The 22072-nt window shown below is 66.1% G+C and overlaps 2 protein-coding genes across 4 annotated transcripts; one reads left to right on the top strand and one right to left on the bottom strand.

The window, feature by feature from the left end:
• Positions 1-8: 8 nt before the first annotated feature.
• On the bottom strand, positions 9-9499 carry NELFA (negative elongation factor complex member A). 3 transcript variants are annotated; one of them, XM_059677429.1, is made up of 11 exons: positions 9120-9499; positions 5495-5666; positions 4634-4795; positions 3716-3805; positions 3022-3152; positions 2868-2937; positions 2533-2621; positions 1834-1945; positions 963-1255; positions 754-853; positions 9-646 (listed from the first exon to the last, which is right to left on the bottom strand). In XM_059677429.1, the coding sequence occupies exons 1-11, from the start codon at positions 9327-9329 to the stop codon at positions 462-464; spliced, it is 1614 nt and encodes a 537-aa protein (XP_059533412.1). In that variant the 5' UTR covers positions 9330-9499; the 3' UTR covers positions 9-461. The 3 variants fall into 3 exon arrangements, with proteins under 3 accessions (XP_059533412.1, XP_059533422.1, XP_059533432.1); XM_059677439.1 differs by having other exon boundaries at positions 963-1234; positions 9120-9485; XM_059677449.1 differs by lacking the exon at positions 9120-9499 and adding an exon at positions 6619-6913.
• A 10079-nt stretch (positions 9500-19578) lies between these two features.
• NICOL1 (NELL2 interacting cell ontogeny regulator 1) lies at positions 19579-21677 on the top strand. The gene is made up of 4 exons (XM_059677420.1): positions 19579-19695; positions 19889-20028; positions 20680-20768; positions 21572-21677. The coding sequence occupies exons 2-4, from the start codon at positions 19911-19913 to the stop codon at positions 21635-21637; spliced, it is 273 nt and encodes a 90-aa protein (XP_059533403.1). The 5' UTR covers positions 19579-19695; positions 19889-19910; the 3' UTR covers positions 21638-21677.
• Positions 21678-22072: the final 395 nt, after the last annotated feature.

The following is a 22072-nucleotide window of genomic DNA, read 5'->3' as shown; positions in this document are numbered from 1 at the left end:
CCCTGGGCTTCCTGTAGAAAAGCTAAACTTTAATCACTCAGGTAGTTTGTACAATGAACACAGGTGCCCGGAGGCTGGTCTCAAATGCTCACAACTGTACAAAAGACTAGAAAACCTTGGGCGGGAGTGTGGCTCGGCCTCAGCAGCCTGGCCCCACCCTGTTCTCAGCCCCGCCTGGCCCCCCTTTGGTCCCCTCAACCTCGAGGGCAATGGAATTTAAGAAAAATAAAAAAGTAAAAGTCTATAACAGGCAGAGCTGTCACTAAAATTAGGAAGTTAGAACTTTTTTGGTTAACTCTAACATTCAAAAATGTAATATTGAATCCAAAAAAGTGACTTAGATCACACAAAAAGTAACCCATCTTAAAACTTAAAAAATCAGTCTAAAACGCCCCGAGAGCGAGGCGGGGCTCGGCAGCACGGAGGCCTGCGCTCGGAAGCCGGGGCCTCGCCCTCGGGGCCTAGGACACGTTGGCCATGGGCTTGTACTTCTTGAAGCGCGTCCACTGGCCTGTGGCGTAGTTCATCTCGAACACGGTGTCCACCAGCATGGTGGTGCTGCCCTGGCCGTCCGACTTGGGCAGGTCCTCCGTGTGCTCGCTGAGCTTGATCTGGATCACGTCCCCCTGCTCCTGGCACGGGTTCTCTGTGGAGGCGCAGGCTGCTGGGCGGGTCCTAGGGCCAAGGAGCCCACCCCTCCCACCCCTGCAGGGCCCCGGGCCCCCCACGCCTGGGCCGGCCACACGAACCCACCTCGGGAGCCGGCCATGAAGCCCAGAATGAGGGCCTTCTCGGGCCGCGTGACCTTGTTGGCCGTCTTGAACATCTCCTGCGCGGCAAACATCTGCTCTCTCTGCAGTGCAGGCGGGGGGGTAAGTGTGGGCCGCAGCCCAGGTCCTGCTTCCCTCCACCCGCAGGCCCTGCCAGGCACCGCTGGCACCCCCACTGCCGGGCACACCTACCGTGAGGGACAGATTCTTCTTGGGCTGCTGCTGGGCAGGGGGCTGAGTCTGTGGGGCCACCATGGCCACTGGAGGTGCCTGGGCAGCGGGGGTGACAGCTGGGGGTGTGGTGGGCGTCAGAGGTGAGGCGGGCGCCGCAGGCGTGGGTGTGGGCGTGGCTGGGCTCAGGCCGCTGTTGTACATGGGTGCCCTCTGCTTGAACTGTGCTGGCAGGGCAGGGCTCGGGGTGCTGGGCTCCTCGGGGGGCCGGCTGGCTTCCCGGGAAGGTGGGGCTGTAAGCACAGTGAGGCCTGCTGAGGGGCCAGGAGGTGGGGGACCCCTCCCCCAAGCCCTGTGCCGGCCCGGCCCCTCCTGGTGACTACCCTGCCCACCCTGCCTGGCCGGGGCAATGCTCGGCCCTGAGACCTGGGCTCCCCAGGCCCCCGGCCCTCAGGTGGCCTCTGGCCGCAGCAGGGCACGCGCCACAAGCAGCACCCCCGCCTGAGGTGGGCACAGGCTGCAGAGAGCCCTGCCCTGGACCAGAGGCCTCAGGCCTTTTCAGACAACACCTGGGCTCTGCTCAGTGCCTGGCCTGGGCCAGTTCTCGTCCTGGTCACTGGCGAGGCAGGAAGGCAGCTCCTGGAGCCCGCCTGGCTGGCAGACCCCAAGGCGTCTCTGGCCGCCCTCTCCCTGGGACCTTGTTCCTCGCAGCAAAGGGGAGCCCGGCCAGGTAAGACCACAGGCCTCTGGGACGCAAGTTCCAGGACAGGGAGGGGACCCGCGGGGCCTGCGCTCTGCCCCCTTGGCCCCTTCCCGGTTGAGCTGCAGCTGAGGCGCCGCCTGTCGCCCCAGGAGCCTCATGAGGGCGGCCCCCGCTGCTGCCACGGCCTACCTGGCGGCGTCTCGGAGCTGGGGATGTAGGAGGAGGCGGGGACCACGCTGGGGGTGGCAGGCAGGTAGCTGGTGGAGGGCAGCGACGGCTCGCTGTTCAGAGCCCCGAGTTTCTGGAAGACAGTGCATGTCCCTCCCAGGAGAGGCCGGGGTCTCCGTGCCCCCAGGAGCCTCGCCTGGAGCAGGGCACGTGCCGCCCCGGCTGGAAGGGCTGCTCTGGGCCCCAGCAGAGGAGGGCTGGGCTCCTGTTTGGTTAAGGAGCCCCAAGCCAGCCCTCTTCGAGGAAAGAAAAAAGTCCAACAACGGTTTTCTTATGAAAACACGACAGAAGGAAGACGTGCGCACAGTAGGAAAAGGCGAGGACAGCTGCGCAAGGGGAAGCTTCTCCAGGCCACCGCTGCTCACAGTCTGCGCAGGGGACTCCGAGAGGCGGGCGCCGGTCCCCCGCGCAGGAAAGGGGCCTGGCGAGGCGCCACAGCTGGTGATCTCAGCTCGCCAGCATGTGTCACGTGACATGCACAGGCTGGGGGCCCCCTGGCCAGCGCTGCCTCTCATATGCATGTCCATGTGCATACACACCGCACACGCGTGTATGCACACATGTATATACACATATGTATTCTCCGACAACACACTTTAGGGGCTAAGGATCGGGACGAGGGAGCACAGTGGCCACGTGAGGCTCTGGCTGGGAGCCTACCTGTGTGGACACCAGGCCGGCTGCGTAGTCGGGGGTGGCGTTCTCGATGACCGTCTCCTCCTTGGCCGGCTTTTCCACCACTTCCGTGTCTGCGGACAGAGCCTCGTCAGTGCCCCCAGTAGCCCCCCTCAAGCTGCTCAGCAAGTAGCCCCGAAACGCTGCCCACGCCCGTCTCCAAGCAGAGAAGGAAACGCGTTCTCGGGAAAGGGCTGCCCCTGCGGACACCTTCTCCGAGAGGCGGCCCCACTGGGACCAGGCACCAGGGGTGAGCCTGGGCCGAGCCCCTGCCCGGTGGCAGCGCTCCCTCCGCCGACCCGGGGGGCCCAGGTACGCACCCAGCGTCTTCCTTCTCCTCTTTGCCTCTCGGCCGGCACCGACCGTATCCAGCTCAGAAATGTGCAGCAGCTGTCAAGACAGAGGCCGCCTTAGCTACGGTGTGGAGCGCGCCAAGGCCGGCCACGAGGGCAGACACCGACGGGGCGCGCCCACCTTCACGCCCCTCTCCTTCCGCAGAGGCGTCCTCGAGGGGGGCATGGGGGTCCGGTTCCCGGCCGGGCTGAAGACACTGGGGGCCGTGGGGCTGCGGAAGGGCGCCTGCTTCGGGATGCCTTTGAGTGGGGCTGTGGGGAGGACGGGGCCGTCAGGGGCCGTGGCCCGTCTCTGCCGCCCGTGCAAGCCGCGCTCTCTGGACCAGAGGCCGCCGCCGTGCCCGAGAGGACGACGCTCACCCGCGAGGCCCTGGTCCTAGGAGCCTGCTGGTGCTGAGCAGCACGAGCCTGACCCACAGCCTGAGCGCACGGCCCTGCTGCGTCTGAGACGGGGGTGGGGGGGGGGGAGGGGGGGGCCTGCTCTCGCCAGTGAACAAGCACTCGGTGCCAGGTCACCTGCTCAGCAGAGAAGGCCTCAGCCGACAACGACATCACAGCCAACCTATGACATTTTTGCCAAAAATACCGAACAAGAATGCCACGTGGGCAGCCCGCACCAGCAATGGCCTTCCCTGCAGGCAGCACCTCGCCCGCCTTCCTGCCTGCCTGGTGAGCGGCTGGCACCGGCTCCATGGCTCCCTCCCCCACGCCGGCCGGCATCTGTCAAAGGGTCGTCACGGCACACACCAGGGACAGCTCCCTCTGAACGGGGCCTGAGCAAGAGGCAGCCCGGGGCAGTCTGGGGGCGGCCTTACTGGTGGTGTCCATCTTCCGGAGCAGCCCCCGGCCCTTGGCGTGGAAGGGCACCCCCGCGCTCCTCTTCAGCTGCTGGGCGGTCTCCGTGGCTGCGAGGGGAAGGGTGCAGGTCAGCGGGCCCCACAGGGAGTGCCCCCACCACCTGCCGCACCAGGAGGCGCACGGCGAGTCCTCCCGCAGACACGCAGCCTGCAACTCTGAGCAGCGCGCCCGCACACGGGGGTCCACACGCGGACAGCGGCGCCGCGGGGCTGTGCTCGCCTGGGGCACTGTCCATCTGAACCAAGGGTCACGGCAGCTGCTGGGTTTATTTGGCTTCTCTGGGACAGGGCACGTATGTGTGTTATTGACACGTCAAGCGCAGAGCCTGCTTTGTCTTCCTTCCCGTTTAGCCCACGATACCGATTTCACTGATATGCTGGCTGCACCGGTGACTGACGTGGCGCTTAGCGTGTTACTATCCATCCCACAGCCATTCAAAACCACTCAAGTCCGTGTTTTGCTGTTTGGCTGAAGGAATGGAGCTCCCTGCTTCCCGCCGGGACCTGCCACACACACTCCCTCAGCTGCGAGCTGGAGAACGTCAACTAAGACCCGAACACCTTTCTGGCCAAACCCAGGTCTGCACCCGAGAACGAGGCGGAGTCACGGGAGCAGGAACAGCCTGTGCGAGGCCGCCTGTCTCGTCGCCCGTGGGACTCGGGACAAATTTCATTTTTGCAACTAAGAGTACAGATACTTAAACCTGAAAATCCTGAAGTTTCTAAAACAGATTTTAGAACATAGTTCAGTGTAGCAATATGCAGGACTCCGAAAAGACCGTTTAGAGCGTGAAATCTAAAAGGAAGCTAAGAATAAAGCCACGGACAGACCAGCGCGGCCGCCCCCCACCCATCGCGGTCCGGGGCGGCACTCACATTTCTGCAGGAGCTCGGCGCGCAGCGTGGCGCTCTTTGGTTTCCTCTTGAGCTGGAAGTGCTTCACCGGGGGGGTGAGGGGGCCGGCGAGGGTCGTCAGGGCGCTTTTATTCAAGTACCGGCACTCGAGAGGCAGCATGGCGGACGCCTCGCACTCGGTCACTGTCCGTCCAGAAGCAGCACAGTGAGGAGGGGGCTCCCTCCCTGCCTCCTGGAGTCCTGGAGCAGGTACCCGCCAGGCCAGCGGGGCCTCAGCGCGGCCACCTGGCCTCCGCCTGGCTCCGAGGCCTGTCTGTCCCCGAGTTAGTGCGCAGGGGCTGTGGGAGCCACCGCGGTCAGGCCGTGGCCCACGGAGCAGACATGGCTCCCTCGTTAAGGGACCGCCAGCTCTCATTCTCCAAACGCGGAGGGACGGGGCGGCTCTCCTTCACGTGTCCTTTCAGACACTGTCATTTCTAACAGTTCCTGGCTCATGTTCTGAACTGAATTGCTGATGCTTCCAGCACCACTTCTGCGCACCTATCTGCTCTGTGCCAGGCACTGTTCTAGGCACTGGCGACACCCCCCGAACAGGCAGTGCACTCGCCTCATGGGCTGCGAGGCAAGGGGGGGCGGGGGCGTGTGAGCAGGAAGAGAATAAGTTTCAGAACAAGTAAGTGCGGGCGGGGAGGCTACGGGTTATAGGCTCGTCTCATGGTCGTGAGGACCCGAGGCAGCGTGAGGGCGGTGCGTGCACACAGCGCTCTCCTGCGCAGGACAGGGTCCACGAAGCCCTCAGAGACCAGATGCGTTTTTACAAAGACGTTTCCTCTCGGGAAGCCTGCTGCCCTCCTCCCAGCACAAACCAAACAGGCAACATACCCTTCTCTCGAAGTTCTCCCAGAATATCCTGAACGTTGGGGTTCTGCTCTTCAAGATCAAGGTTAAGCGAGCCCGTGTCGGGAAAGGACTTGAGAATGTCGGCGACCATGAGCACCCAGGGGTCCGAGTCCAGGGCGGCCAGCTGGATGATCTCCGCCAGGGCGCCTTTCATCTGCGGGAGAGGGCGTCCTCAGTGGCCCCCGCCCTCCGGGGAGCGCGCCCCGCTGCCCTGAGCAGTGCGGGCAGGAGGAGCAGAGCACCAGGTGCGGCCACCATCCTTTGTTTCTAAACACAGAGGGGCCCCTTCAAACTCCCTGTAGCTTCTGGGGGCCACAGGGCAGCGTCCAGCCTCTCCAGCACCTGCCCCCTGCCAGGCCCACCCTCACAGGAACCACAGCCCCCTTTCCTCCTGCCCCCCAGCCTCCACCAGGCTGCAGTGCCCTCAGATCTAGGGCTCCCACCAGCTGGTGGCCGCTCTCCTGCGGGGCAGCGCCAGCGCCCCAGCCTCCCACAGCAGCACCAGGCCCCTGGAAGCTGACGGCATCTGCAAGGAGCTCGCACGTCTGTCTGCGGCCTGTGAGTGCGTGTTGCTGAGAATCACACCAGGCGCCACACGGTGTAGGGAGCCTGCTGATGAGGCTGCTGGGTGTGGAGAGCTGGGCCCAGGTGGTGAGGACGGGAGCGGCGGCCCTGGCACACTCCCCAGGCCCGGGTCACTCCTGGGAGGGCAGGGAAGGCGTGTGGCGTGCTCACTGGTTCTGTGACCCACACGCCCCGCATCTGGGGAGGCCTCCCCAGGGCACAGACGTCACTGTGGGCCTGGAGTCAGCAGGCGCTGGGATTCGGGACAGAAGGCGCCCACGCGAGCAGGAGCCTCAGGAGCAGCCAGGCCCGGCACTCCCCTGCGACAGCACAGGAGACCCTGGAGGCCAGCACGCCAGAGCCCCAGGGTCACACGGGCTGGGCCCTGTCCCCTCCATGCCCGGAGGCCGAGTTCTCCCCCCAGCGCCTCTCTGCCCACCCGGCACCCCTCCCCACCAAAGCGTCAGCATGTGTGCGACACGGCCTCGCAGGGTGAGCAGTGACGCTATGACCCACAGTCCCCCCCCCCACCCCCCCGCAACCTGAGGACTGAAAACATCCGTCCTCAGTGCAAACCAAGAGCCGCGTCCCCCAGGACTTGCCATGAGTCTCCTCCACACAGCATCTCTCACAACAGACACAAGGTGGAGACACCCCGTGCCCCCCAGCTGACGAGTGGCTGGTGACGACAGCGGTGGGTCAACCAGTGGGACATCCCCCGTCATAGATGAGGCACGACCACAGGGTAAGCCGTGGGAATACCGCGCCGCTGCAGAAGCCAGTCGTCCAGGCCACAGATCACGAGTCCACGCAGCAAACGTCCAGACCCGGGGAATCCACAGACACAGAGAACAGATGAGCGGGCACGAGGGCTGGGAGGGGGGGCCTGCTGGTTGGCACCGGGCTGACGGAAATGTTCTGAAGTTGATTAGGATGATACACACCGACCACCAACTCAACTGTCCCTATCACAGGGGTGCGTGGTATGGTACCTGAGCTATAGCTCAACGGAGTTGTTAAAACTCATTCATGATTAAAATAAAGTTTTTAAATTCTAGGGATGGAATTTTCATAACCAGATAAAAGGTACCTACAAACAGCACCAGGAAACACTGCCTCGCTAGTGGCAAGAGCGAGCCCCCCTGTGATCAGGAAACTATACTGGAGGGCCCTGGTGCCTGGCAGGGGGACGGGGAGAAAAAGAAGTAACTGGGCAGCGACCATCACAGAAAGGACACAGCAAGGTAAGGCGCTACAGGGAGGGTATGGCAGCCAGGCAACTTCAGCAGAGACGCCATCACACACTCACCTAAAACACGTCTGTAACATGCTTATGACATGAAAAAACACGGATGTCTAGAAATCGACCTCACACCGCGGCCTGAGAAGCGGGTGTGGGTGCGGCTCCTTCGCCTGGTGCACCAGGCAGAGGGGACTGCTCGGGAGGCCAGGAAGGCGGCGGAGAGAAACCTGTGGACCAGCCGCCCGGGACCGGCACCGCCGGCTCAGAGCTCCCCGAGCGTGGGGGGCAGCAGCCGCCTGTGAGGGGCCTCGCCACCAGCCGGCTCCCGGTGGATCCCGCCCCAGAGGAAACTGGTCTTTGGTTCCGCAGTTCAGTCCATCCGGCTGAAGAGGGGCAGCTGGGCATGTTTCAGGGGAGAATTAAGACTCTACAGCCGTGTGTTCTGGTCCGTGGAGGCGGCGGCCCAGTTGTCTGAGGCCTCCATTCCGGCTGCTGGTGGGGCCCGCGTCTCCCAATGGCCCAGAGAGAAGAAGGGGAACCAGTGTGATGGTTTGACCGACAGACCAAGGCGAGTGCCGGGCCGTGTCTCATGTGCGTGCGGAGACACCAGCTGTGAGTCCGCCTGGCCGAGGGGCTGGGGCGTCGCAGAGCCTCTGGGGGTTTCTGTTTCCTGCCGAGGCCGCGCTCCCGGGAAGCCTGGGGCCCAGGCTCAGCGCCAGCTCAGCGGGTCTCTCCAGGCCCCGCACCCACCGGGCGCCCCGCACCCACCGGGCGCCCCGCACCCACCGGGCCGGCGCTGGTAAACACGGGCCCATGCCCATGCCCGCTCGGTCTGGGTGGCGCTGTAGGCTCTGCCGCTTCTCCACGGCACTCACATGGTCACCTAACCGCGGCCCGGCGCTCCCTTCTGTCTCCTCCGTGGACGGGCGCCCCGCCTCCCGCTGCCGCCCGGCGCTCCCCCCGCGGAGCGGCCCGAGCCCCGAGCCCGTGGGAGAGCCGTGGTCCCGGGTGCGGGGTCAGCGTCACGCACCGGGAAGCAGGGACGGCGCCGGCACGGCGGGGAGGACGGGGCTCGCGGGGGGCGCGCTGGGGGCCCAGTGGGGGAGGAGACACGGGAAACTTCAGTAAAACAGAGGGAAGCAGCCTCAGGAACTGTTCCCGAACGACGAGGTCCCGGGGCGAGGCCATCGCGACTGAGCGCGGGGGCGCGGCCGGGGCTCCCGGACTCCGCGGACGGAGACCGCGGTCGCCTCCACACCCGCCAACACCCGCCGTCACGGCCGCGCCCCCCGACCGAGCGGGGCTGTCGGCGGCGCCTCCCGGAGGGAAAGGCGGGGGGGGGGGGGGGGACCGGCTCCATCCCCGCGGGGTCCCCCTCCGCCTTCCTCTCTCGAGGCGATGGAGAGATCATTTCAGGAGAGAGCGCGGCCGAGGCCCCCACGGCCCCGGGCCCGGACAGGCCCACGCGCGCCGCCCCGAGGAGGCAGCGCCGCGGACACGCCCGCGGGGGCGGGACGGCGGTTGGCGCTCGGCCCCTCCGCGCGGAGCCACCCGACGCGCGTCCCGGGGAAACCAACCCGAGCCCCCAACTCGCGTGACGCAGACACGGGCGGGGACGGGCCCCGGCGTGCGCGGCCCCGCGCGGCGGCCGCTTCGTGGGGCGCAGCCGCCAGGCCGCCCTCCGAGAGGCTCCCCGCCCGGGCCCGGGGCCGCGCTCCTCCGCCGCCGCGCACAGGGCCCCGCGTGTCCGCGCCGGGAGCGGGGGGCCGGCCCCGGAGGCCGCCGCGCGCGACGCCTCACCTCGTCCACCGCGCGGCGCGGGAGGTGCAGCGTCCCGAGCAGCAGCTTGAGCTTCACGGCCGACGAGAGGCCGTGGAAGCAGAGGCGGATGTTGTCGATGACCGCGGCCGTGAGCAGCGACGCGATGCTGGGCGGCGCCCACAGCTCGTCCGTGGCGCCCAGCTTGTTGTGCAGCCACAGGCCCGTGTCGCTCTCCCGCATGGACGCCATCTTGGGGGGGGGACGCCGGGCGCCGCCGCCGAGCCGGCATCTTATGAAGACACCTGCGCGCCCGCGGCGAGGCCCCCCGACATGGCGGCGCCCGCTTGGCGTCTGCGGTGACGTGTCGCCGGGGCGGGGCCTCAGCGTGACGCTGCGTGGCGACGCCGGCTGAGGCGCGCCGTCCGCCGTCACGTGACAGGGCGCCGCCCACTGTCCGCTCCGGGGACGGCATGACGTCAGAGGAGGGGCGTGGCGCCGACGGCGAGTGCGCCTGCGCGTGGGCGGCGGCGAGTGGAAGCTGCTCCGCCGCGGGTCCCCGAGAGAGAGCGCGCGCCGCCCGCCGAGGCCTGACGCTGCGCCTGGGGAGCGCCGAGGCCCGGGGGCCGCAGGGAGGGTGGAAGGCCGGCCCGGTCCGGCTCTCGTTCGCCCGCCGCGTGTGCCCGCGCCAGGCCGCGCCCGCGAAAGCCCAGCCCGCGAGGCATGTCATACTTGAGCCGAACCTGCGGGCGCGCCTCGGCCGTGGAGACGCCCCCGGGAGGGGCAGCTGCCCTCGGAGTCCGGGGAGAGGACGACGGCCGCGGGGAGTCGTGGGGGTGGGAGAGGCGCGCGGACCGCGGGGACGCCCACGTTCCGGAGGCGGGTTCTCCTGGCAGCCCTGCCCCACCCCCACCCGCGGCGTGGGCCGCAGCGGAGCCCCGCCGCCGGAGGCGGGCAGCAGGCCGGTGACACGCTCCTCCCGGCGGCGGACGGCGTGATGGGTTTGTTACTGGGAGACGTGCCCCGGCCCGGCCGGTGTGGCTCCGGGCAGCGTCCACCTGCGGGCCGGAGGGTCCCGGTTCCATTCCGGGCCGGGGCGCGCGCCTGGTTGTGGGCTCGTCCCCGGTCGCCGGTGGGGGGCGCGCAGGAGGCAGCCGACTCGTGGGTCTCTCCCTCTCTCTCCCCCTCTCTGAAACCAATAAAAGTGTATTTAATAATAACTGGAATTGTTCGCAGACAGACCGCAGTGTGGTGACGACCGGAGCGGGGGGGGGGGGGCGGAAGGAGACCCGCCGGGCGGTGCTGCGGCGCACACCTGGGAGCGGCACCGCGTGGTCACCCGACGTCACCCCAGTAAGTTCCATAGAAAAGAAGAGAAATAACGGATCGTGAGCGTGAGAAGCAGCTTTACACGCGGCTGCGGAGCAGGCCTCCTGAGGACGCGGGCTGGGGCAGCGCGGGGCTGCGGCTCCAGGGCCGGGGCGGGAGCCGCCCGGCGAGCCCACCGGGTGCGGTGCAGGCGGCGCGGCAGCCTGGCTCCTCGGGGCGCGGTTCTTTGAGTCCTGGGGCTCGGTTCCGGGTCATCAGGGAAACGCCCCCGGCCTCCGGCTCCGGAGGAGGAGGCGGACCACGAGGAGGAGGTGTTTGCCAGATTTCAAAGCGACGGAGGATTTTTTGTTTTTTTTATCCCCCCCCCCCCCCGGGACATTTTCCATTGGTTCTTAGAGGGGAAGAGAGAGGGTAAGACAGAGCGAGAGAAACATCGATGTGAGAGACATGTATGCATTCGCTGCTGCCAGGGCCTGGGCCAGGGAAGAGCCTGCAACCCAGGCACATGCCCTTGGCTGGACTCGAACCCAGGACCCTTCTGTCTGCAGGCCGACGCTCTCTCCACTGAGCCACACCAGCCAGGAGTAAAAGCAGCCGAGAATCAACAGCAGGAGTGAGAGGGAATGCCTGTACATCAGAGAGAGAGACGGCCAGTAAACCAGTGGGCAGGAGGGAAGAGGGCGAACGGAAGGGAACCCCAACCTGAGAAGCAAATAGATGCTTGAACGGATCAGCCACCTGAGCATCAAAATCACCTGGTTCCCCGTACCCCCATCTGACGGCAATACGAGAAAGTCTACGTTTCTGGCTTTAAATATGGATAGCTCATGCCCCAGCACCATTTTTTGAAATGAATTGCCTTCGAACCTTTGTTAAAAATCTCATCTGGCCCTAGCTGGTGGGGCTCAGTGGGTAGAGCGTCGGCCTGAGGACTGAAGGGTCCCGGGTTCGATTCCAGTCAGGGCACAAGCCTGGGTTGCGGGCTCGATCCCCAGTAAGGGGTGGCGTGCAGGAGGCGGCCAATCAATGGTTCTCTCATCACTGAAGTGTCTCTCCCCCTCCCTTCCTCTCTGAAATCAATAAAAAATGAAAAACCAAAAAGCACCTCCTGTGCGGCAGTGGAGGAGGGGGCCCAGGAGGGGGCCCGGGCTGCCACGGGGTGAGGAGGACAGGGCTGCACACGCACGGGGCCATGGGGAGCGGGGGGCAGAGTGGCCTCGGTCCTGCCCCGGCCCAGCCCATGTCCCTGTACCAGTCTCCCCCAAGCCCTCCACCTGTGGGGCCCCGTTTTCCGTCTGCTCTGCGCACACACACACCCGGCCCCAGGAGGCAGTGCTTAGGGTAGACAAAGACCTAGCGCTGGGCCAGAAACCCTCTCCAGGCCGGCCGGGACCGGGCCCAGTTGTGGGGCGCCCACCACTCGCCCCGCAGATCAAACTGTCCTCCCTCCCTCTAGTCTTGCTCCCAGGTCTCCCTTTGTCGCTGACCTCCTCCTCATTTACACCCCAAAAGCACTCCTCTGGGTGTCTCCTTCCTCAGCGTCCGGCCAAAGCGCCCCACTCACAGTGTGAACCCGACCGTGCCTCACACCGGCCGATGACGGTCCGTTCAGACTTAACGTTCTCCGGGGCGTGGACATGTCTCACCGCGACGCGAAGGGTCAGAGACCCCCCTCCGTCCAGCCCTTCACTCTCCGCCATCGGTCAGACCTGCTCTCCCATCGAGTCCCACTTCTCCACTCACAGCCCTGCCGCCCACCCCGACCGCACACCGGGGCTCTGGTCCCTCCTTCCCCACCCGACAGGCCCTCGGACTGGAACTGGACAGCAGTGGTCGGCTGCTGTCCCCGCATGAAGCCGCCGGGAGTGGCCCCATGTGAGTGTTGGGCCCCGCCGGCCGGCCGAGGTGGAGAGCAGCCAGGCGCTCCCTCGGGGTCAGTCGTCTCGCTGGGTCTGCGGAGCTTCTTGCCGGGGACAGTGAGGAGCCGCAGCCTCCGCTGTGGCCGTGGGCGACCACTCGGCATCGAAACACTGGACCGAACGCAGGACATGTGGTGCTCCCCAGGCCGCAGGCCACGCCGTGCCCAGCGGGGTCCCTGAATGGAAGGTGACAGGTGAGTTCCGCGAGCCCAGGCCGCCCTGGGAAGACGGGTGGGTGCCGGGGTCCAGCCCCTGCGGTCCAGGGGTCCCCAAAGGTGAGGACGGCATGGGCGAAGAATGAAGGACACGGAGACAGTGTTCAGATGATCCGCATAGCCAGGTCCTCTCTTTATTCTCCTGTTACATCTGTATTTATACCATTTGATCCTCTAAGCATGCCTCTGTAGTTACATCATGGTATGTTTTGGGTCCTCCCTTAAACTTCTACAGTTCCTTGTTTCATGTCCATAGTTTTTTATCTAACCTTTGCCAAAAATCCTGTTTCTATCTAGTTCTGTAGATTTTAATCCTATCCATTCTATTCCAAAGGTTAGGGCTAGTTATTTCCATTCCAAGGTCACTACTCTACTGTTCTGTTAAGCTACAAGGAAGTAACTGAAGGAGATTATCCTAAGTAAAGATTATGTAGCTTAATCGTGATTGTTCCTAGTTAAAGTGATTAACTACCCACCTAGTACTTAGTTAAGGGGTTTTACTGATTTATTCCCTTCCTTAGTCCTGTTAATCCTTAACTCCAGGGAAATATCCCCACCTGGAGAGACAACCTTTCTCGGAGAGGTGACCTTGGTTAAAACACACAGCGCTAAGAAGGGGAGCAAACATATTAAGAACAGTATGCCATATGCGCCAGGTCCCTTGAAACATATGCTGTGCAGATGTTTCTTCCCGGCAGCAACTGTGTCAAGCAGCAAGGATGGACCGGCTTCTGGCAAGGGGGGACTCCGTGGGCAGCACCCCGACGAGAAGAGACAGAGCGTAGAACTTGGGGCGACCATGGTGACTGGCAATTCAGGGCCGAGTACCAGAGGAGAGATGCATAAAAAAAGCAGTAGGTGGGGGCTCAGCATGTCCCCCGACATTTTCAGTGGAGCCCTGGTCAGCACCTGCGTGTGCAGACTGCCTGAGGCTGGGAAAGGCACAGGGCCAGGCAGGCACCCCTGGGGCACAGGGCCAGGGTGGGCACCACGCCAGCGCCGGGCACCGAGAGGAGGCCTCGAAGGCTCTTGCCTCGGCCGTGGGGTCTATGGCCTGAAGACTCAGAGCTCATGGAGCAGAACCTAAAGACCCAGGAGCGCCCTGCCCTCCAGGGCACAGCTCCCGATTCACAGTGGAATGAAAATCCCCCAGACGCTGACGTCCAATAAAAGGTGCCACGAATGCAGCCTGGCCGTGTGGCTCAGAGGTTAGAGCACTGGCCTGCAGACGGAAGGGTCCCGGGCTCGACTCCGGTCAAGGGCACGGACCTCCGTTGCAGGCTCCTCCCCGGCCTGGGCCCTGGTCGGGCACCTGCAGGAGGCAACCCATGGATGTGTTTCTCTCAGGTGGATGTTTCGCTCTCTTTCCCTCCCTCCCACTCTCTCTAAAATCAATGGGAAAACATCCTCGGGTGAGAATTAGAAAAAAGTGACGGCAATGCAGAGCAGCAGCAGGTAGGACCGCAGTGGGGGGTGGTTGTCCCGGCTCTGGCCGGCACCCGCTGGCCTCCCTGCTCCCGGCTGGCGGCCCTCAGGCTGCGCCCCTGACCTTCACCTTCGGGGCCACAGAGCTGCTGCCGCTTCTCCCTGCGTCTGGGACCCACACCCCGTCTCCCGGCCCAACGCCATCTTCACTGCTCCTCTCCCCCATCCCGGGTCCATCCGCGTCACGTGGGCTCCACCCGACCATCCCAGCCCCCCTTCCCGGAGGCGGATGCAGGGGGAGCAGAGGGTTAGTGGGGGCCCTGACGCTGAGCGCGGGGCGGTGGGCCCGGGGCGCACCTGCTCTGGGAAGGGTCCGGGCAGAGCCCAAGCCAGCGGGCAGCCGCCAACCAGCCTCTTCAGGGGTCAGGTGCCCCGACCCACCTGGTCCCTGAGGGCTTGAGCATGTGGAGGGGTGGAGGGCTCTAGGTGTTGGGGTGGGGGCGCCAGGGGGGTTCATGACCTGCGCTTCCTGGAGCCACTGAGCGGCCCGCCAGCTCCCCCACTCCAACCTCCGGGCCCCACGGCTCTGAACTGGGCCTGCAGGGCCCGCACCACCAACGCACCGTTTCTGACCGAATTTCCCCCCCCCCGCCCCCCCACCCCAGCACCCGCCCTGCGCCACCCTCACCCCTCCTCCCTGGAGGCCCCGCCCCACCAGCGGCTCTTCTTTTCGTGCCCTTTGTGCCATCCTATCCCGGCCTGGCAGCCCCTGAGGCTGGCACCTCTGCCCGTGCAGGCTGGTTCCCTGCTCCCCTGGGCCCCTGCACGCAGCGTCCTGGCATCTGACCGAGCAGATACCGGCTCCCGCCTCCGGGGCGGCATCCCAGGGACACGACGCAGACCATGGCTCTCACTGCGCCACCAGCGACAAGGCACCAGCGGGCAGGTCGCCCAGTGGGCTCGGTGGCGCCTCCCCCCCCCCCCCATCGTGACCACAGGAAATGTCTCCAGACTTTGTCAAATGTCCCTGAGGGCACCCCCCCCCCCCCCAGCCCAAGAGCTCTGGGTGCAACAGCAGTCAGGCGGGAAGTGAGAGTGAAAACGCAGTCAGGGAGGCGCTGGGGGCGCGGTGCCGGGACCAAACACGCCCCCCAAGGCCACATATGGAGCCCTGGCCCCCGGCACTGACCGCGGACACAGCCCAGGTGTCCGTCTGCAGGCGGATGGACAAGCAGACGCGGTCCATCCACGCAGCCCAGTGTTAGCCTTAAAAGGGAAGGGGATGCGCCCGGCCGGTGTGGCTCAGGGGTTGAGCGTCGACCTATGAACCGGGAGGTCATGGTTCGACTCCCTCTCAGGTTTGCGGGCTCGACCCCCGGTGGGGGGCGTGCAGGAGGCTGCAGATCAGTGATCCTCTCCCATCATCGATGTTTCTGTGTCTCTCCTCTCCTGTCCTCTCTGAAATCAATAAAAATATATTTAAGGGGGAGAAAAAGGAAGGAAATCCTGCCACAGGCTCCAAGCATGTCAAACTCAAAGGCTAACGCGGGCCAAATAAGGTGTACGTGGATGTGGCCACAAAACACAAAGCTGCAATTTTCATAGAAACGGGTTTATTTCGATAGAGACATGCTGAATGCAAAGGGCTGAAACAAATGAGTCATCGTTCACATAAAATAATAGAACACAGTAAAATTATTACTTTTTCTTGAAGATGAACTCAGTAGACATTGTATAACTGCACAAATTAATAAGCGCCACGCAAATAAACCTATTTCCCTTGTTCTCTGAAAGCGAAATATTTCCTGTTGCGCACACCAAACAAGTCCATCCAAGACTAATGACGTGGCCATCGCTGCTAGAATATTCGCTGCTGGTATTAGTGGAGAGAAATGGTACACTTGTGTGTAAGGCGCGTAAGGGAAATGAAGGCAACATGATTATAGTAGTCAGTAATTAGCGAACGGTGCAGTTCAGTGGTTCTCAACCTTCCTAATGCCACGGCCCTTTAATACAGGTCCTCATGTTGTGGTGACCCCCAACCATAACATTATTTTCGTTGCTACTTCATCACTGTCATGTTGCTACTGCTATGAATCATAATGTAAATATCGGATATGCAGGATGTATTTTCATTGTTACAAATTGAACATCATTAAATAATAGTGATTAATCACAAAAACAATATGTAATTATATATGTGCTTTCCGATGGTCTTAGGCGACCCCTGTGAAAGGGTCGTTGGACCCCCCAAAGGGGTCGCGACCCACAGGTTGAGAACCGCTGGTGTAGTTTGTTAATAATAACTAGAGGCCTGGTGCACGAATTCATGCACAGGTTGGGTCCCTCAGGGTGGCCTGTCCCCAGCCTCCTAGCCCCGCCTGGCACCCCGCCTTGGCCTGGCACCGCCCCCTCACCTGAGGATCTATCGGCCACCCCCCCCTCAGTGCCTGAGAGCCTGACAGCAGCCCCGCCCCCCACCTCCTCCGCTGGTCACTGTCTGCAGGCGATTGGTGGGGAAATCGCCCCTCCACGCCCACGTCACACCCACTTTGAGCCGCCAGCTCACCTGTTCCACATACGTATTGGGGCCCTGAGATTGGGCCGACTGGCGGCATGGTCCCCTCCGCAGGGGTGCGCGGTGGCGGGGAGGACTGGGGGGCCGGTCGGGGGGGGGCCGTGATCCCACTCTCCTCCAGCCCGTCAGGGCGGCAGCACCTCTACTGCCGCCTGCTGCCAGCACGTGTCACTGGCACCTGCCGTGTTCTGCGCTGACCCCTAGTGGTCAGCACACGTCATAGCGAGTGGCCAAATGAACACCGGAGGGGGTGATTTGCATATTAGGCTTTAATGTTATAGGATTCTGTGTAACAGGACATTGTAAAAATTAATTATGAAATTTTTATTGAAGTGTTTCTTCCATACCGTTATATTGGCTGGGCTGCAGTAATACTCATTGTGGGCCACCCTTGGCCCGCGGGCCACGAGTCTGACATGCTTGGCCGTGGATGAGCCGTGAGGACCCTGTGAAGTGAAATAAGTCAGACGCAGAGACGAACACTGTGCGGCCCCACTCCCACGAGGTAGCAGAGGAGTCAGACCCTGAGATAGGAAGCAGCTGGTGGGTGCAGGGCTGGGGGAGACGGAAGGGGCAGGGGGTTTAATGGGTCATGGAGCCTGGACCCTGGGGGGCAGCAAGTGGAGGGCAGTGAGGTAACTGAGAGCCGAGGCCTGGGCAGCATGGGCCAGGGTCGGTGGGACTGTGGACCAGGGGTGGTGGGCAGCGTGGACTAGTGGGCAGAATGGACTAGGGCCGTGGGCAGCATGGACTAGTGGGCAGTGTGGACTAGGGCAGTGGGCAGTGTGGACTAGTGGGCAGTGTGGACTAGGGCCGTGGGCAGTGTCGACTGGGGCTGTGGGCAGTGTGGACTAGGGCCGTGGGCAGCGTGGACTAGTGGGCAGCGTGGACTAGTGGGCAGCGTGGACCAGGGCCGTGGGCAGCGTGGACCAGGGCCGTGGGCAGCGTGGACTAGGGCCGTGGGCAGCGTGGACCAGGGCCGTGGGCAGTGTGGACTAGGGCCGTGGGCAGCGTGGACTAGTGGGCAGTGTGGACTAGTGGGCAGTGTGGACTAGGGCTGTGGGCAGTGTGGACCAGGGCCGTGGGCAGTGTGGACCAGGGCCGTGGGCAGTGTGGACTAGTGGGCAGTGTGGACTAGTGGGCAGTGTGGACTAGGGCTGTGGGCAGCGTGGACTAGTGGGCAGTGTGGACTAGGGCTGTGGGCAGCGTGGACTAGTGGGCAGTGTGGACTAGGGCTGTGGGCAGCGTGGACTAGTGGGCAGTGTGGACTAGGGCCGTGGGCAGCGTGGACTAGTGGGCAGCGTGGACTAGTGGGCAGTGTGGACTAGGCTGTGGGCAGCGTGGACTAGTGGGCAGTGTGGACTAGGGCCGTGAGCAGCGTGGACTAGTGGGCAGCGTGGACTAGTGGGCAGTGTGGACTAGGCTGTGGGCAGCGTGGACTAGTGGGCAGTGTGGACTAGGGCCGTGGGCAGTGTGGACTGGGGCTGTGGGCAGTGTGGACTGGGGCCGTGGGCAGCATGGGACATGGGATGGTGGGTGGGAGTGGTGGGTTCTGTGGCTCCCTTGGCTCTGGGATGGAGAGGATCTCTAGGGCTGGAGGGTCTGGCCGCCCCCGATGGGACAGCTGCGGACAGAGCCACTGAGGTTTGGGGGGGTGGCAGACGGAGGTTGACGTCAGGTTTGGACTCGCTGAGTGGGAAGTCCCTTCCCCAAGCGGAGCTCGATGGCGGGCGAGCGGGACCTGGGGGCCTGGAGCCCGTGGCTGGAGGCCGCTGCCGCCCGTGGGGAGGGCAGGCCCCTGGGGGGCTGGGGAGATGGAGGGAAAGGGACAGCAGAGGGAGGGGCGAGGGGTCACAGGTCTGTGTTGTTTGGAGGGGAGAGGGGACCCCGTTCTCAGGGCCCCGAGATTCGCCCGACTGGCGGCCTGGTCCCCTCCGCAGGGGCGCGCGGTTGCGGGGAGCACTGGTTGGGGGGTCCGAGGATGTGCGCGGCGGCGGGAGGGTCAGGCCGGGCCTGGGAAGGGATGGGGTGGGGGAGGCGCAGGGGGAGGCTGTCCCCGCGCTCACGCCAGCTGGGGTCCCGGCGCACATCCCCCGCCCGGTGCGGGCTCGGGACCAAGAAGCGCGTCAGGGACCCCAGCCACCGCCCTGCTCCCGCGTTCTGGGCGCCCCCACCCGGCCCGGCTGCAGCAGGAGCGGCCTGGGGGTCAGGGGCCGCGAGTCCCCCCCCTCCCCCCTCCCCCGGTGCCCGCCGGACCACTGATCCGAGAGCCAGGGCGGCGGCGGGGCCGGGCGCTGCCCCCCCCCCCCCCGGCGTCCCCCCCCCCCGGCGCTGCCCCTCCCCCTCCCCCCCCGGCGCTGCCCCCCCGCGTCCCCCCCCCCCCGGCGCTGCTCCTCCCCCCCCCCCCCCCCCCCCGCGCAGCAGGACGAGACTGGGGCGCCTCCCGGGGTAGCGGCTTCGGGTGGCGGCCTGGGCGCCCTGCTGGGCTTAGTGGCGACCAGTGGACGCCCAGTGGGTCCCCCGAACTCCCAGGCCAGACACGCTCATCGGCTTTCTCTTTAAGGCAACGACTTCGCGTTCAAGGGGAGTGAGGGGAACAGAGACCCCCGGACCCCTCCCTCCGAGGGCACACAGTTGGGGGGCCGCCAAGAGGTGTCCGCACCGGCACCGGGAGGGGGGAAGGCGGGCCACACGGGTCGGGCCGGGCCGGCGGAGTCAGGGCCGAGAGGTGGCTGCGCGGGCCGGGTCGCTCCTGGACCGGGTCTCCCGGGACAGCCCCCGATTGGCCGCCACCAGCCCGGGATCGGCCCAGGGACACCAGGCCCCCGGACGGCCCGGCTCCTCCGCTTCGCTCCCTCGGGCGATGGCTCTGCTGGTCCCTCCCAGACGCCGCCTCCTCCAGGCAGCCCTCCTGACTTCACCCTGGACCAGACGGTGCTCCGGGCTCAGCCCGGTGTGGGGCTCCCGGAATCCCTGAGCCACTTTGGTCCCTTTAAATCTGCAGTTCCGAGGCCTCCGGTTTCCATGACGACGGGTTGGGACTGGGGGGGTGGGGGGACCCCGGGCGAGGTCGGGGAGCGCATGCGCGGTGCGCGCTGAACGCACTGCGTCTCCGCCAGTCGCCGGCGCTGCGTTCGCGGGTCCCGACCGCGGTGAGGGCGGTGGCGCGGGGGCCGCGGGGCGGGGTGTCCGAGGGAGGGGGTTCGGGCTGGTGTGCTCAGGCTGAGGTCGGGGTGAGGGGGCGCGGCGGGGGGCGCGGGGCGGGGGCTCGCGGGTCCCGGGAGGAGTGGGGGGCGCGGCGGGGCGGGGGGGCGAGGCGGGCGCGAGGACCCTCCTGCGCTGCAGGCCCCGCTCCCTCCGCTCGGCCATGGCGCCCCCGTCGCCGTGCAGTCCCCCGAGGCCGCTGCTGCTGCTGCTGCTGGGCGCGGCGCTGCTGGGCGCCCAGGCCCGCGCCGAGCCCGCCGGGAGCGCCGTCCCCGCGCAGAGTACGTGCCGCGGGCCCGTCCCGTCCCGGTCCCCGTCCCCGCCCCGGTCCCCGTCCCCGTCCCCGTCCCGGTCCCCGTCCCCGCCCCGGTCCCCGTCCCCGCCCCGGTCCCCGTCCCCGTCCCCGTCCCGGTCCCCGTCCCCGTCCCGGTCCCCGTCCTGGTCCCCGTCCCCCCATCCCCGCCCCCGTCCGGTCCCCGTCCCCGTCCCCCCATCCCCGCCCCCGTCCGGTCCCCGCCCCCGTCCGGTCCCCGTCCCCGTCCCCGTCCCCGTCCCGGTCCCCGTCCCCGTCCCGGTCCCCGTCCTGGTCCCCGTCCCGGTCCCGGTTCCCGTCCCCGTCCCCGTCCCCCCATCCCCGCCCCCGTCCGGTCCCCGTCCCCGTCCCCGCCCCGTCCCCGTCCCCATCCCCGCCCCCGTCCCGGTCCCCGTCCCCGTCCCGGTCCCCGTCCCCGCCTCCCATCCCTGTCCCGGTCCCCATCCCTGTCCCGGTCCCCATCCCTGTCCCGGTCCTGCGTGCGGGAGGCCGCCTCTTTGTTCCCGGCGTCCCCGCGCCCCGCCTCCCTGGCCGCCCCTCGGTGGGGGGTGGGGGGTGGGGGTGGGGGTGGGAGGCTGCGGGGATGGAGCAGGGCCCCCAGCTCACCCGCGCCCCGCAGGCCGCCCGTGCGTGGACTGCCACGCGTTCGAGTTCATGCAGCGCGCCCTGCAGGACCTGCGGAAGACGGCCTACAGCCTGGACGCGCGGGTGAGGGTCCCCGTTCGGCTCCGGCCACCGGGGCGCACCGGTCCAGCACCCCCACCCCACCCCACCCCTCCCGGCCCAGCCTTCCCCTGGCGGCGGAGAGGAGACTGCGGCGGGTGGGGGTGTGTGTGGAGGGGCTCCTTGGCGGGGGAGTGCCGGGAGGGTGGGTGGCCTGGGAGGGAGGGTGGTGCACAGGCTGCCTGGGTCCAGGAGGCAGGGCGACGCCCAAGTGTGGAATGAGCAGGGAGCCCCCAGCCTTCCCGCCTGTGTGACGGACCCACCGTCCTGGGGCAGAGGGGTTCCCGGAAGCAGGAAGGAGGGAGGCCCAGCCCCCAGGTGAGGGGCCTTCAGAGGATGGGGAGGGCCGGGCAGGGGCTGGAAGAGTTGGAGAAGCAGGAAGAAGTGCCCTCCGTCCCAGCCAGCGTGGCTCAGGGGTTGAGGGTCGACCTATGAACTGCGAGGTCAGGACATGCTGGGGTTCAGGCAGCATCTCCCCCCCCCCCCCCCCCGTGGGGCGCAGCAGGCAGCCCATCAGGGATTCTCTCACCATTGATGTTTCTCTCTCCCTCCCTCCCAGGGGTGTGGGTGTGAAGAGCCCCCAGGCAGACGGTGCAGGGGGAGCGGGAGGGGCTGGAGGGACTCAGGAGGGAGTGGGACAGCAGCAGAGGGTCCCTGCAGGAAGTGGGGTGCAGACCGTCAGGGGCCTCCGAGAGGAACGGCCACCGGGCTTGGGAGAAGCCAGGAGGTGGAGCACCCCTGGGCGGGGGCGGGCGACTCTCACCCTGCTGGCCCCTGTTCCTTTGCAGACGGAGACCCTCCTGCTGCAGGCGGAGCGCCGGGCCCTGTGTGCCTGCTGGCCCGCGGGGCGCTAGGACCGCCAGCCTGCCCTCGTCAATAAACACCCAGCCCAGCCGCCGTGTCCTGTCTCCCTGCTCTGGCCCCGAGCCGCCCGCGTCCCCAGTCGCCCTGCGTGGGCCCCTCTCTGGGCCTCGGTTTCCCAGCTGTCCACGTGGGTTGAGGCCCCCTGGGCACTGCCCCACGACAGTGCCAGCGCTGAGCAGGGACACGCAGTCCGGCCACTGGGGTGGACCTGCACCCGCTCAGCAGGTCCGCCTCCGGCTCCTGCTGCCTGCCCGCCTGCCCGCCTGCCCGCCTGCCCGCCTGCCCGCCTGCCCGCCTGCCCGCCTGCCCTTGGGTTCCCGGGAGCGCAGAAGCGGGCGTGGCCCTGGGAGCAGCTGCCCCGCACAGCATTCCCCGCCCGGCGCTGGGGTGGCCTCGACCAAGGCTTCCTGCAGGCCCAGCCCGTG

Source organism: Myotis daubentonii, chromosome 1, assembly GCF_963259705.1.
Source record: "Myotis daubentonii chromosome 1, mMyoDau2.1, whole genome shotgun sequence".
Lineage (NCBI taxonomy): Eukaryota > Metazoa > Chordata > Mammalia > Chiroptera > Vespertilionidae > Myotis > Myotis daubentonii.
The sequence above is the reverse complement of the archived record's forward strand: the minus strand, read 5'-3'. Positions and strand labels throughout refer to the sequence as shown.

Excerpts from the sequence above, each read along its gene's own strand:
- NICOL1 (XM_059677420.1), top strand. The coding sequence starts at position 19,911 with ATGGCGCCCCCGTCGCCGTGCAGTCCCCCGAGGCCGCTGCTGCTGCTG. Across the intron at positions 20,029-20,679 it reads GAGCGCCGTCCCCGCGCAGA|GCCGCCCGTGCGTGGACTGC; the intron begins GTACGTGCCGCG and ends CGCGCCCCGCAG. Across the intron at positions 20,769-21,571 it reads CCTACAGCCTGGACGCGCGG|ACGGAGACCCTCCTGCTGCA; the intron begins GTGAGGGTCCCC and ends GTTCCTTTGCAG.
- NELFA (XM_059677429.1), bottom strand. The coding sequence starts at position 9,329 with ATGGCGTCCATGCGGGAGAGCGACACGGGCCTGTGGCTGCACAACAAG. Across the intron at positions 1,946-2,532 it reads CCGGCCTGGTGTCCACACAG|AAACTCGGGGCTCTGAACAG; the intron begins GTAGGCTCCCAG and ends ACTGTCTTCCAG. Across the intron at positions 854-962 it reads AGAAGAATCTGTCCCTCACG|AGAGAGCAGATGTTTGCCGC; the intron begins GTAGGTGTGCCC and ends CCTGCACTGCAG.